This window comes from Ovis canadensis, chromosome 25 (genome assembly GCF_042477335.2).
Source record: "Ovis canadensis isolate MfBH-ARS-UI-01 breed Bighorn chromosome 25, ARS-UI_OviCan_v2, whole genome shotgun sequence".
Lineage (NCBI taxonomy): Eukaryota > Metazoa > Chordata > Mammalia > Artiodactyla > Bovidae > Ovis > Ovis canadensis.
Window position 1 is genome coordinate 59,804,876 of NC_091269.1, and position 14,425 is coordinate 59,819,300.

The following is a 14,425-nucleotide window of genomic DNA, read 5'->3' on the forward strand; positions in this document are numbered from 1 at the left end:
CACTTTATCTGTGCTTCACCTCCAACAATGTGACTAGATGGAATTCTGCCCTTGTCGTCCTCTATTTCCTCCTAGCTGCTGATTCCATTCATCTCCCTAAGTTTAGACTTTATGACTGATTATCTCAATCATTCTCTTACCAAACTGTCAACTCCATTCACCCTTTGAATCTTGCCACACATCCTGAGCAACATCCCTCCCTGAATCAGTCCCATAATCTCTATTCAGGAATCCCATGGTTAGGAAAACAAAAATCACATAGTTGCATACTTTATTGTTATTGCAAATTATGGGTTCCAACCTCAGCACCTTCAGCAACCTTTTCCTGATCATTGCCTGTGCTCCAACCAACTTCTTCGGTGATGATTCCAAATCTCATCACTCTTCAAGTTTCCAATTTAACTCCCACCTCCTTCACTCCTATAGAACACATGTATTGCCTACTTGCTAATCAAATCCACTTAGAGCAATGTAACACCACTTTCTCCTATAAATCATTCCTTTGCTATTTTCCGAGTCTGTTAGAGCAAGAAATGAATTGTTTTATGGATTATTCTAGACCAAGACTTCCCAATCTTACTTTCTACAAGGATGCAAATGCTCTGTATCTGTGCTGCCCATATGGTGGTCACTAGTAATATGTGATTAAACACTAGAAGTACAGCTATTGCAAGTGAGGAACTAAATTTGACATTTTATATAAGTTTAAATAATTTAAATCTAAAACAGTCAAATGTGGCTATCACATTGGACAGCATAATTTCTGAACACTCCTTATATGTCACAAGTCATAAGTCATATGAAGTCTGCCAATTTTATAGGAAAAGCATCAAAGTCTTTGCTTTCTATCGAGTTGCTAGTTGCCCTAAGTTGATCATATACCCTTCTTACTAAAATTCTTCAATGTCTCCTAATTATCTTCACAATAAAGTTTGTGCTCCTTAGCTGAAATCCAAAACATTTCATGTTCCAGCTTTCTCTACTTATTTTCTCTGCTGCTGCTGCCGCTAAGTCGCTTCAGTCGTGTCCGACTCTGTGCGACCCCATAGACGGCAGCCCACCAGGCTCCCCCATCCCTGGGATTCTCCAGCCAAGAACACTGGCGTGGGTTGCCATTTCCATCTCCAATGCATGAAAGTGGAAAGTGAAAGTGAAGTTGCTCAGTTGTGCCCGACTCTTCACGACCCCATGGACTGCAGCCCACCAGGCTCCTCCGCCCCTGGGATTCTCCAGGCAGGAGTACGGGAGTGGGTGCCGCTGCCTCCTCCGCTTATTTTCTACAGCCCCATCTCATCTCTCATTTCTCCCTGGCATTTGAACTTTTACATTCCAGAAACTTTTAACTACTTACGTCTCTCTGTACATATGCCCCATGCTATTTTATACATTCATCATCTACTTACTGTTTTCATTTTTCTCACTTGGGTAAATTCTCAATTCAGATGTCACCTCCTCTAGCAAATATTCTGTCCAAACCAAAAGAGAACCTCCTTTCTGCACCCCATACACATCTCAATATTACCATCCATTGAGAACAGTAACTCCAAGTACCAGTGAGTGCACCGAAGTTTGCTACCATGCCTAGCCCAGTGATTATCAGCATATCTCAAGGACTTCGTCGTGTCTGTCCCTCTCAGCAGAGATAGCCAAAGTACACCCCAGGATTAGGTGCCTTCCAGTACTCTTTCTCAACCGCCCCAACTCCCCTTTTCAGTCATTGCATCTCCCCAGTCAGAGTTTGGAGGCAGAAGAAGAAATGGCACTGTCTTAGTTTCTGGTACCAGGGAGAAGTGAAAACAAGTTACTTTAAACAAGTGTCCCCAGCTGCGGCCCACCTTACTCCTAACTTCCTATCCTGACATGCGTGCATATGTAAGGAAATATATATCTAACGCTGATTTTATTTTTTAACTTACAGACTTCTTGACAACTTGAAACATTCGAATGATGAAATACCGAAGGACCTGGTAGTTCTCCAGGAAGATACAACAGCTATTCAATTCCAAAGGTTTCTGCATAGAAATAGGCCAGTAATGGTGGCATTTGGTAACTCCACCTTCTTTCTCTTTGGTTATCATGGCAATAACATTAGAGTTATTTTCCAAAACCATTTGCCAAAAGTCATCCGTGGTAGTTGGCAGTGGTCCTTGGGTAGCAATATAGTAATACTCTGCTCCAGAATTGGCTATTTTAATATAACTGGCATTGATGTAGTCCTTGTTTTCTCCGAGAGGAACACGTGTTGAATCATCTATTACAAAAACAGAAACATATAGTAAAGGAAAAGCAGGATATGCAATACACGCAGATTTCATGAAACCATTTCACAATAGTAAATCTATTTATCTCTTTGACTAATACAAAAGATGGCATAGGAGTTTCTAGAAATATACAATTAGGGTAAGGTTTAAAAAAAAAAATCAGTTTCTACTAAAAAGAGAAGAATGCCATCAGTATCCAGACACCTTGAGAGATTGCTGTTACATATGGCACAAGTAGGAATAGGCCAGGGGAGGTATCTCCTAGCCTATAACTAGACCCAGCAAAGGAGGAGCCCTCTGAAGGAACGAGTGGATGACTGGCATTCTCCTGTAAATCCAGAGAACCCGGAAGCTCAGAGCAGCAAAGGCCAGAAAGGAACAAATGTTTTTGGGAAAAGAAAAAAGATTGGGATAGTTTAGTAGATACAATTCTAGGATTATTAGAATTCTATCAACTCCCTGCACATAAAGTAGCCATCTTTTATGACCATTCTCAGCTTTCACCTGGTGAAGTAGCATGCTCATCAAAGCAAAAGTATTGTGGCAAAAATATGCTACAACGGGGATTTGTTCAAAATACGGACTATTATTAACGAATATGAGAGGGGAAAAGCCAGTTACATGGCTCACTGGCCTAGGAACTCTCTCTTCACTTTACATAGACATCTGGAGCTCTGGTTCCACAACTGCTCCCACAGAGAGAATAAAAGAGGGTCTTTCCCTGCCGTGCAGTGGTCTCACCAGTAGCTCGTCCCTAGTACTCAAGTCAGGAGGCCCACTCGTCTACCAAAAACACTATGACAAAGATCTCTGAACAGGGCTTACACCAGTTCTGACAGAACCTTTCTCAAATTCAAAAATAGCAAACACAAATCTCTCCTTGTAAATATGAATAGACAAAACAATCACTAGATATATAAAGATACCTAGTACTCCACAAAAGGATGCCATTCTGAGAAATCACAGCAAATGTCTTCCTTTCTTTAAGAGAAGAATACTTTTAAAACGCTTATTGGTATTTTAAATGAAATCTGAGCAAACATTATTTTATTATTTAAAAGGATGATATACATATATATGTCTGTTTATTGACATAAATTTGTTACATTATTAAATTACGAAGGAGGTAAAAGAGCATTACAGTAAGATCTTCCATCATATAGATGTACATATATATCATATATAGGAGCTTCTCTGGTAGCTCAGAAGTGAGGGACCTGCCTGCCAGTGCAGGAGATGAGGGTTCGATTCCTGGCTGGGGAAGACTCCCTGCAGAAGGAGATGACAACCCCCTCCAGCATTCTTGCCTGAAAAATCCCATGGACGGGGAGACTGGCAGGCTACCGGAAGTCCAAGGGCCACAAAGAGTCCGACGCAGCAGCAGAACACAGCACAGCGTTTATCCAAATGCTAGTAGGGACTGTTTTATTACCTAAATTTTTACAGTGAAGATGTACCATCTTGTAGTAGGAAGTAACTTTTTTATTTTTCAAAGGGGGAATTTCATAAGTAAAAATTAAACAATCTAAAGTAATAAAAGCTTGCTTTCACATAAAAACCACAATTTATCAATTAAAAATCCCTAAAGTGAGAAGAAAACAGGAAAACAAATTAGTGATTTAGAAAACAGCTTAAGGAATTGTCCCAGAACCAAAAAAAAAAAAAAAGATGAAAAAAAGGACAATAATTATTAAAACACTGAAGGATGCAGAACATACAAAGGGAATATATAAAGGGGAAGGATTTCAGAAACAAACCATGGAACTCAGGCATAGCTCGGAGACCACACAGGTTTGGTTCCGGACCACTGCAACAAAGGGACTATTGCAATAAGAAAGCCACATGAATTTTTTGTCCCCTAGAGCATATAAAAGTCACGTTTACACTACACTGTAGTCTAGTAAATGTGCAATAATAACATTGAAGTGAAGTGAAGTGAAGTCGCTCGGTCGTATCTGACTGACTCTTTGCGACCCCATGGACAGTAGCCTGCACCAGGCTCCTCCATCTATGGGATTTTCTAGACAAGAGTACTGGAGTTGGTTGCCATTTCCTTCTCCAGGGAATCTTCCCGACCCAGGGATCGAACCCAGGTCTCCCACATTGTAAACAGACGTTTTACCGTCTGAGCCACCAGGGAAGTCCAATAATAACATTATGTTTGTATAAAACGAAGTACATATTTTAATTTTAAAAATACTCTACTGCTAAAAAAATATGCTAACCATCATCTGAGCCTGCAGCAAGTTTAATCTTTTTGCAACAGTAACGTCACACATCACTGATAGTAGATCACTGTAACAGACACAACGATAATGAAAGCGTTTGACACGTCGCAGAAATTACCAAAACACGACAGAGACATGAAGTGAAGAAATGCTGTTGGAAAAAGGGTGCTCAACACAGAGCTGTCACAAACTTTCAATCTATTAAAAAAAACACAGTATCTGCAAAGTACAATAACATGTAGCACTATAAAACCAGGCATGCTTGTGTTTAGCAGGAAAGAAATAGCTCTGGTGGCCAGAGGAGAAAGGCGGAGGTGGTTTAGTCTCAGTTCCCCTCAGAAACATAATTTAGCGTGAGCACGCATGCCATGCATCACCTCATCTGAACTTCAAAACAGTCCTTGGAAGAGTCATATTATTATCCACACCTTTCAGATAAGGAGTCTTTATTCAAAGCGCCTAAGTCATTTGTTCCGTATAACAATTTCATGATTTGCTGCCCTTCAAGGAAGACTCAAGTTTTCAGGTGGAAAGTCCTTACCAAACGCCAGATGCCAGTAATGAAGAGAGCCACTAAGACCTTGAGACCAGCAGAGCATAAGGTCACAGCGACAGGAAGCAAAAAGTGTGTTAGTGGATCACTAGTGGTAACAGTGTGGAGAAGGCAGTGGCACCCACTCCAGTGCTCTTGCCTGGAAGCTCCCATGGAAGGAGGAGCCTGGTAGGCTGCAGTCCATGGAGTCGCCAAGAGTCGGACATGACTGAGCAACTTCCCTTTCACTTTTCCCTTTCATGCATTGGAGAAGGAAATGGCAACCCACTCCAGTGTTCTTGCCTGGAGAATCCCAGGGACAGGGGAGCCTTGTAGGTTGCCGTCTATAGGGTCGCACAGAGTCAGACACGACTGAAGTGACTTAGCAGCAGCAGCAGTAACAGTGAGGCTTCCCTGGTGGCTCAGATGGTAAAGAATCTGCCTGCAACGCAGGAGACAGGGATTCGATCCCTGAGGTGAGAAGATCCCCTGGAGAAGGGAATGGCTACCCACATGACAGTCCATGGAATCACAAAGAGTCAGACACAACTGAGTGACTTTCACTTTCTGCTTTCACTTCAGAGGTGACAGTGACTGGGGCCCTCTCATCTCCATCCCTTGACTCCTGACTCCTGACTGTGGCAGAAATAGCATCATGCATCGGACCCTAATTTGGAGCAAATTTAACCTCTTGGCGAACACTGCTCCAACCCTGTGAGGTACTACCACCTAGCTGGCACTGTTTCTGCGTCTACAAAAGGTCATTCCGTTGCTCTATCAAGCCAGCTGCCTCGGAATGATGAGTGTGTCAAGACCAGTGAATTACACGATCATGGGCCCACTGCCACAAATAATTTGCCTCTACGTGAGCTCCTTGGTCAGAAGCAAGGCTGTGTGGACTACCATGATGGTGGTAAGGCGTCCTTCAGGTCCACTGGTAGGTCTGGTAGAAGTTTGTACGCAGGGAAGGCAAATCCATATTGTGTCTATTTTAGTATGCAAAAAAGCGTTGTTCCTTCCGTGACAGAAGCAATTCAATGTAATCAGCCTGTCATCAGGTAGCTAGGGGGCTGATCACGCTTGGAAATGGTGTCATATTAGGGCCTCAGTGTCGGTCTCTGCTACTGGCAGATTGGGCGTTGGGAAATGGCCATAGCGAGGTCAGCCTGGTGAGAAGTCCACAGCTGATGAGTCCATGCACAGCCTCTATTCCTGCCAGCACGTCTACCTTATCCATTAATCCATTGGAAAATGACAGGAGTATTTGGGAAAGAGGCTGACTAGTATCCACAGAATAGGTCATCCTATCCACTTGATTGTTAAAACCTCTTCTTAAATCACCCTTCAATGAACATTCACAAAAGACACAAATATATTCATGTTTTTGTCCTTTCAGAGAGACCTATACACACTTATCTCTCGCAGATTTCCTTGTGATCAACTTCCTAGTTATGTTTCTTCTAAGTCTCTGACAATCCAGCCAAACAACTGACTGCAGCCCATGAATTAATAAAGACTTGTACCTCTGGCCATTTCTGCTTCCAAGCAAAATGAACAACCAAGTACACTGCTTAAAGTTCCACCAACTGAGAGGATGCCCCTTCACCACTGTCTTTCAGGCATGCCCCAGAAAAGGCACTGTGGCGCAGCTGCTATCTACTTCTGGGTGGTGCCTGTACATCACACAGATCCATCTGTTCCCCGGGCCCTGTTTTCCTGTCCTTGGTCAACTGACCACAGGGAAGCGGTCCTGAAGCCACAGGCGCAGGCTGGGAAAGGGAAGGTCACGCAGCAGAAGGGGGAGATTTTGGCCACTTCATGTAACTTATTGGTGCCTTCAGAGCTTTTAGGGGAATTATTTCAGCAGCGACTGTGAGTAGATGGGAGTAGAGGCAGTGAAGATGACGGAGACTGGCCGAGAGCAAGAGCAGGCTCGATCTAGGCTGGCGGCAGTGGCAATCAGGAGATGCGCGAGGATTCTTGCGGTATTAAGAAGGCAGAATTGAAAGGACTTTGTGACCACTTTGGATACTGCAGGTGACTCGGGCTCTCTGGCTTGAACAAATGAGTGGTTAAACTAAACAAGATACGGGATAAAGTAGAAGGTCATTTTGTAGGAAGAAAAATGGTCATTTAATTTGGGAAAATTTCTTTTACTTTGAAAGGAATGTGAGGCATAAAAATGAGATTTCCATCATAAGAGTAAAATTGTGTTCCTTTCTTTCTGCTCTTTGGAAGGTCTTAGCCAGATGAATATGTAACTGGGTGGGGAAGAGACTAGCCCCGGAAAGCAATGAGTAAGTCTTCGGCAACAATCAAAGGGAAGCCTCCTGTTGGAGGGTAGATTGGCAGCTTTCTTGTTCAGGACAAAGGATATAAATAGTACCACTGTATTTGTGTGTCTAAACAAAATGATCAAGGAAGGTGGTAAGGGTAGCAAAAGTGAAAGATGTCTCAGAGTATTAAACTTTCTGTTTTATATACGACAATGCATACGATGTTTTAGAAGCAGTAATGCATAAGAGCAGGGTTGAAGGACTTGGGGAAAGAATCCTGTGACAGTGAGTAGAAGATTTACCTGGGATAGAAGACTTGACCTTCTTCATGATCTAGGATAACCAAGAATATGCCCAGGTCACCCAGTGCTGGCTTCCAGAGTCTTCATCATGGTCACAGGTCAAAATGGCTAGTACTGAAAGCCATACAACCCAGTTCTTACCTTTTATCAAATGTAAATAGGAAAATAATTAAAACCATTGTTAGCTTACATGGAAGAATATCTCGATATCTATTTTTGTCTCTGTTGTGTAGTTCATTCCCAGAGTGGAAAACAGCAGGCAGATTCTTAACTTTCAAAGCCTTTAAAAGGTAAGAAATATAAGTAATATATTTACTATGACAGGAAAAAAAAAGGAGAGAAAAAATATCTGTCTTTGTGTAGTGTTTATGATTCTCAAGTCCCTTTGTGACATATCCTGATATTAAATGTGCTCTATGGTAAGTAAAGAAGTCAGAACTCCACTAGAAAAGTCCCATATAAAACATCTCAGATTTGAGATGTGAATCCTATATAAAATATCTCAGATTTGAGATGTAAATCAATCAACAAGTTGCTTGATAAGGAAATGCTCAACTCTCTGGAGATACTTTTTCCCTTGAACTCCAAGATTTTTCCTTTTTCATTAAAAAAAATTAGAAAGCCAATGCAGAACATTAACTTCTTAGGACCAATCCCTTAATCTGTCACTTTATAAATGAAAATAATTAACTAACAGAAACAAAAATATAAACTCTCACAATTTAGTCCTTGCCCCATGAAGAAATTAGAGTTAGAACACTAAAGAATTCTTCTTTTCAAAAACCTTATTACCAACTGTGAATTCGACATTAAGCGAACATTCAGCATGTACTCATCACTGTTGCACATTCTGCAATACAAAGACGGATCTGCAAATGGCTTTACACTTAAGAAGCTACAGCAGCTAGAGAGGTGGCCATGGGATCAGCGTAGAGACACACTAGCATAAAGGACGGCACTAGATTGTCCTGGAAGGTACGGGAAGGAAAGCTCCCAGAGGGAAAGCAGCACCTGAACTGAGCCTTCCCAAGGCTCAGAGGTTAGCAGCACAGAAAGCTGTGTGTGAAAGGAAAGGAGAGGTGAATGGGTATCACACCAGGTAGAACAGTAATAAATGCATGGACGTATACAGTCCTCTTTGGAAGACAATGAACAGTATGGTAACAACAGCACAGAACACATGAAGACAGAACATAAGCGACTGAAACTAACCAGGAAGGCCTTGCTTCACACTCAAAGGGGACTGATGCGTGTCCACCCCTGCCCACACTCAAAGGGGGCTGATGCGCGTCCAGCCCTGCCCACACTCAAAGGGGACTGATGCGCGTCCAGCCCTGCCCACACTCAAAAGGGACTGATGCGTGTCCAGCCCTGCCCTATTTGAATGATTGCGGATAAAGCCTGACGGTGCATACTTCTTAAAAACTCTTCAGTAGCTCTTGGGTAGCCAACTTTGCACTACCATAAGTTAATGCTGGCCACTACTGCAATGGAGAATGAGGATCCAGGTTTTAAGCCATAAGATAACATCAGGGTCACATATAGATCTTGGTTAAAACCAAAATATTTACCACAAATTCCTGGGTGATTTCATATTCTGATACTTTTTTTTGGTAAGTATTTTAAAATAATCCCCGATGGTTGACTGTTCCTGGTATTGAATATTAATGGTCGAACCACAGCTAACTGAACTAGCTCCTTTTCAGAAACAATTTCCACACCTATTTTTACAGTTTAATCTTTGTACAAACCAATTCTAAAAGTAGTCTAGAAAAAGGCAACTGTAGAAAGAAGCAAAACAATTCTATAAATGAAGAGTAATGAGGGAAGATGAGTCTTAATTGATGGTAAAATATAATACAAAGCTAGGGTAATTTTAAAAGTTTGGTACATGAATAAACAAATTAATTTTAAAAACCACAAAAATAAAATATACGTGGTGCTTCAGTATATGAAAAAGTAGCATTTCACATCACTGAAGAGAAGCTGGGACAAGAGGATCATTGAACAACTGATTAGCTATAGGGTGTTGGATCCCTACCAAATATCTCATAACAAATTAATGCTAGCTGGATGAAAGATTCATGCATTGAAAAAAATCACAAAATATTAGGGAAAAAAGCAAGAAATAATTGCTATGTTCCTAGAATGAAAGGGGAATCCCTAAAGGATACAGAAAACCCTGAAGCCCCCCAAAGAAAGAATGACATTCAACCATTAAAAATTAGCTATTTCTTCACAGTAAATGTATACGCAAACACATGTAACACAAAAAACAAAGTGGCAAATTTTACCAGATTTACAAAACACATACAAAAAGGATAATTCCTTCATTATATAAAGAGTTAATAATGGCTAAGAAAAGGAATAAATAGAAAATCAGGCAAACAGCTGGAATTAGTTCACTGAAAATAAATATGAAAGGCTTAAAAGCATATGGAAAGCTATCTGTTCTCAAATTAAGAAATGCCAATTAGAACATCAACAAGAAATCATCTGTCACTTAAAAGATGAGTAAAGACCCAAAAATCTGACAGCACAAAATACTGGTTGTCTTTCCAGGAATTCGTTCTGAAGACTATGCATAGGAACGTGAATGAAGAGGGGCAATGTTTTTCATAATAACAACATCTGTAATAAACTAAATGTTCATCATAGAGGACTATTTAAAGAAAAAAAGTCTTCATTCATATAACTACCATGCAATACTTAAAAAGAATGAGATAGAACTATATATGCTCATAATATATTTGGGAATTATGTATTGGAATTCTTTATAAAAGGAAAGAAAGAGCAAAATAATAAAGTACATGCCAGCAATTTTTCTGAAAGTTTATATGACAGATTTAATAGTGGTATAGGGAATCAAGAGAGAAAAAGAGACTTTATCTGTCTTATAGCATTTTATGTTATTTTATTCTTTTACTATGTACATCCAGTACTTTAGAAACAAATTTAATATTTAAAAATAAAAACAGTATGTTCAACTTGAAAAGAAAAGAACAGATATTCTCTGATTGAGAAGTAGGAAAACAAATCACATATAGACCTTGGTTAAAACCAAAATATTTACGTTAAATTCCTGGGTGATTTCATCTTCTGATACTTTTTTTGTAAGTATTTTAAAATAATCCCTGATGGTTGATTGCTCCTGTGTATTGAATATTAATGGTCGAACCAGAGCTAACTGAGCTAGCTCCTTTTCAGAAACAATTTCCATACCTAAGAAAGAGAAAAATTCACATCTCTAAGTTACGTATATATGTGTGAAGGGAGATTTTATTTTTATTGTTTTCTTTTAAGTAAAGATTCAGCCATTTAAGAATTAATGAAATTTTATTTTTCCGGAGATGAAGAGTCTATTATTACTTTTAAAGGAAGGGTCCTTATTTTGGAAAACTCATGACTATACACCTTGAAATCACACAAAACCCACAATTCTTAGAAAAAACTACTGTGTTATAAATAGATATGATAGACGGAGAAGTGATCTGTTGTATAATGTGACTGAGCGTATATACTGACAATTACGCCAAGGCAAGCAAGGCAAGAGAACCAGAGATCAAACTGCCAACATCTGTTGGATCACAGAAAAAGCAAGGGAATTCCAGAAAACCATCTATTTTTGTTTCATTGTCTATGCTAAATTCTCTGCATGGATCACAACAAACTGTGGAAGATTCTTAAAGAGATGGGAATATCAGACCACCTGACCTGCCTCCTGAGAAACCTGTACGCAGATCAAGAAGCAACAATTAGAACCAGACATGGAACAACGGACTGGTTGCAAATTGGAAAAGGAGTACGTCAAGGTTGTATATTGTCACCTTGCTCATATAACTTATATGCAGAGTACATCAGGTGAAATGCTGGGCTGTATGAAGCACAAGCTGGAATCAAGATTGCTGGGTGAAATATCAATAACCTCAGATATGCAGATGACACCAACCTAATGGCAGAAAGCAAAGAGGAACTAAAGAGCTGCTTGATGAAGGTGAAAGAGGAAAGTGAAAAGCTGGCTTAAAACTCAACATTCAAAAATGAGGATCATGGCATCTGGTCCCATCGCTTCATGGCAAATAAATGGGAAGCAATGGAAACAGCGACAGACTTTATTTTGGAGGGCTCCAAAAGCACTGCAGACAGTGATGGCAGCCATGAAATTAAAAGGTGCTTGCTCCTTGGAAGGAAAGCTATGACAAACCGAGACAGCACATCATAAAGTAGAGACATTACTTTGGGGACAAAGAGACATTGCTTTTGCTGCTCCAGTCAAAGTTAGGGTTTTCCAGTAGTCATGTACAGATGTGAGAGTTGGACCATAAAGAAGGCTGTGCGCCAAAGAATTGATGCTTTTGAACTGTGGTGTTGGAGAAGACTTGAGACAACAAGGAGATCCAACCAGTCCATCCTAAAGGAAATCAGTCCTGAATATTCATTGGAAGGACTTATGCTGAAGCTGAAGCTCCAATATTTTGGCCACCTGATGCAAAGAGCCGACTTATTGGAAAAGACAGTGATGCTGGGAAAGACTGAGGGCAGGAGGAGAAGGGGGCAATGGAGGATAAGATGGTTGGATGACATCACTGATTCAATGGATGTGAGTTTTAGCAAACTCTGGGAGGTACAGAGGGTGTCCCTGGTGGCTCAAATGGTGAAGAACCTGCCTGCAGCGGGGAGATACAGGACAGGGAAGCCTGGCACGCTGCAGTCTACGGGCTCACAAGCGCCAGACACAACTGAGTGACTGGACAAAACCAAAACACATACAGGACATGGATGGCAACAAGAAAGAACTTTTGTCCTCTCTGGGACCAAGTGTTTAGAAGTCCCTGGACCCTGGAGTCTGAGATGAGAGGATATGCAGAGTCTAACACCCCTCTAACTAATTCTAAAACAGATCAAGCATGCACCTGTGCACACACACACACACATCACTAGGGTTAAGAGGATCTATATAACTGATAGCACTAAACTAAATGCATAACATATATCTCTATATGCTATATACAATTGTAAGTAATTTGGATGGCATCACCGACTCAATGGACATGAGTTTGTGCAAGCTCAGGGAGATGATGGAGGACAGGGAAAGAATAGAAATGTACCCTTTATTAATGTGAGGTATGGAACAGTTTCTTCATTTTTAAAGGAAAATCCTAGAAAATCATCTTTTTCTCTTTCGAAAAAGTTTTTCCTAGCTCTTTTCCTGCATCACTATTAGAAATTTCTTTGTGCATACCTCTGAAATATAGCCTCATCAAGAATCTGCTAATAAAGTGGGATGAGGTCATACCCTGAAGTGTAGGAATCTCAGGACGGGAAGGCCCTGCAAGCGCTTCGTCCTCGCCGCTCGACTTCTGCTTTAGAAAGAAGCCACTGGTTTTCCGCAAGGTGCCGTCATTCTCACTAGAGAAGAAATTTATGTTTGTCCCTGGCTTAGAGAATGCATGTGTATTTAAGAGAGAATCTCTGATAATCTATATTAACTATTCAATTGACATTCACCTCCATTTCAGTTCAACCATCCGCTTCCATTGTCAACCCCAGGAACTGGCCCACTTTCAAAGAGAGAATTCCAAAGTCCCAACATCTGATCACAAACTCCAACTTCAGCTTTCACTTCGCTTGCCAACCAGCTGCCTTAGATCAATCCCCCTATTCATTTCTTTCGTCCTTTATCTAGGCTGTGGTAGAAGAAAACTACTGGGCTCACTGGGATTTCTAGTGTCAGCAGAGAACCATCTGGAAAGCACTGGTACGTTTCTAGCCCGTTTCCTCTACCATCCCTAGTTTCTGAGCTACCATCCTCAAGCACTGCCTTTCCCGATGCTCTGCTTTAGTAACAGTGCAGCCCCTTCTATGAAATGTAAGCCAGAAAGTAAGAACTTTCTCAGCTTACTCTCTTTAAAAATGTATACTTAAGTGCATCAACATTCTTCATTATTCCTGTTTTCTCCATGTTCAGAATTAATCCTTTCAGGCTTTCAACTCTATGCTGTCTCCTCTGAGACATTTTTCTAAAATTATGTTTTCTTCAGTTCAGTTTACCTCAATTCAGTTGTTCAGTCATGTCCGACTCTTTGCGACCACGTGGTCTGCAGCACGCCAGGATTCCCTGTCCATCACCAATTCCCCGAGCTTGCTCAAACACATGTCCACTGAGTCAGTGATGCCATCCACCCATCTCATCCTCTGTCATCCCCTTCTCCTCCTCCCTTCAACCTTCCCCAGCATCAGGGTCTTTTCCAGTGAGTCAGTTCTTTGCATCACCTGGCCAAAGTATTGGAGTTTCAGCTTCAACATCAGTCCTTCCAATGAACATTCAGGACTGATTTCCTTTAGGACTGACTGGTTAGATCTCCTTGCAGTCCAAGGGACTCTCAAGGGTCTTCTCCAACACCACAGTTCAAAAACATCAATTCTTTCGCACTCAGATTTCTTTATAGTCCAGCTCTCTTTATAGTCCAGCTCTCACATCCATACATGACTACTGGTAAAACCATAGTTTTGACAAGATGGACCTTCGTTGGCAAAGTAATGTCTCTGCTTTTTAAAATGCTATCTAGGTTGGTCATAGCTTTTCTACCAAGGAGCAAGCATGCTTTAATTTCATGGCTGCAGTCATCATCCGCAGTGCTCTTGGAGCCCAAAAAAATAAAGTCTGTCACTGTTTCCATTATTTCCCCATCTATTTGCCATGAAGTGATGGGACCAGATGCCATGATCTTAGTTTTTTGAATGTTGAATATTTTCTTAAACATAACTAATTTCTCCCTACCTACAAATTCTTCCATAAGAATAAATATGAATCAACTGATTCTCT

At 40.8% G+C, this 14,425-nt stretch overlaps 1 protein-coding gene across 1 annotated transcript in view; it reads right to left on the bottom strand.

The window, feature by feature from the left end:
* Positions 1-14,425, bottom strand: part of PTPN20 (protein tyrosine phosphatase non-receptor type 20) — a 67,593-nt gene that overhangs the window by 15,345 nt on the left and 37,823 nt on the right. Inside the window, exons 4-5 of the mRNA XM_069572212.1 lie at positions 7,790-7,880; positions 1,917-2,251 (exon numbers count right to left, since the gene is read on the bottom strand). Coding sequence (XP_069428313.1) covers positions 1,917-2,251; positions 7,790-7,880 — 426 coding nt within the window. The remainder of the gene's footprint in view (positions 1-1,916; positions 2,252-7,789; positions 7,881-14,425) is intronic.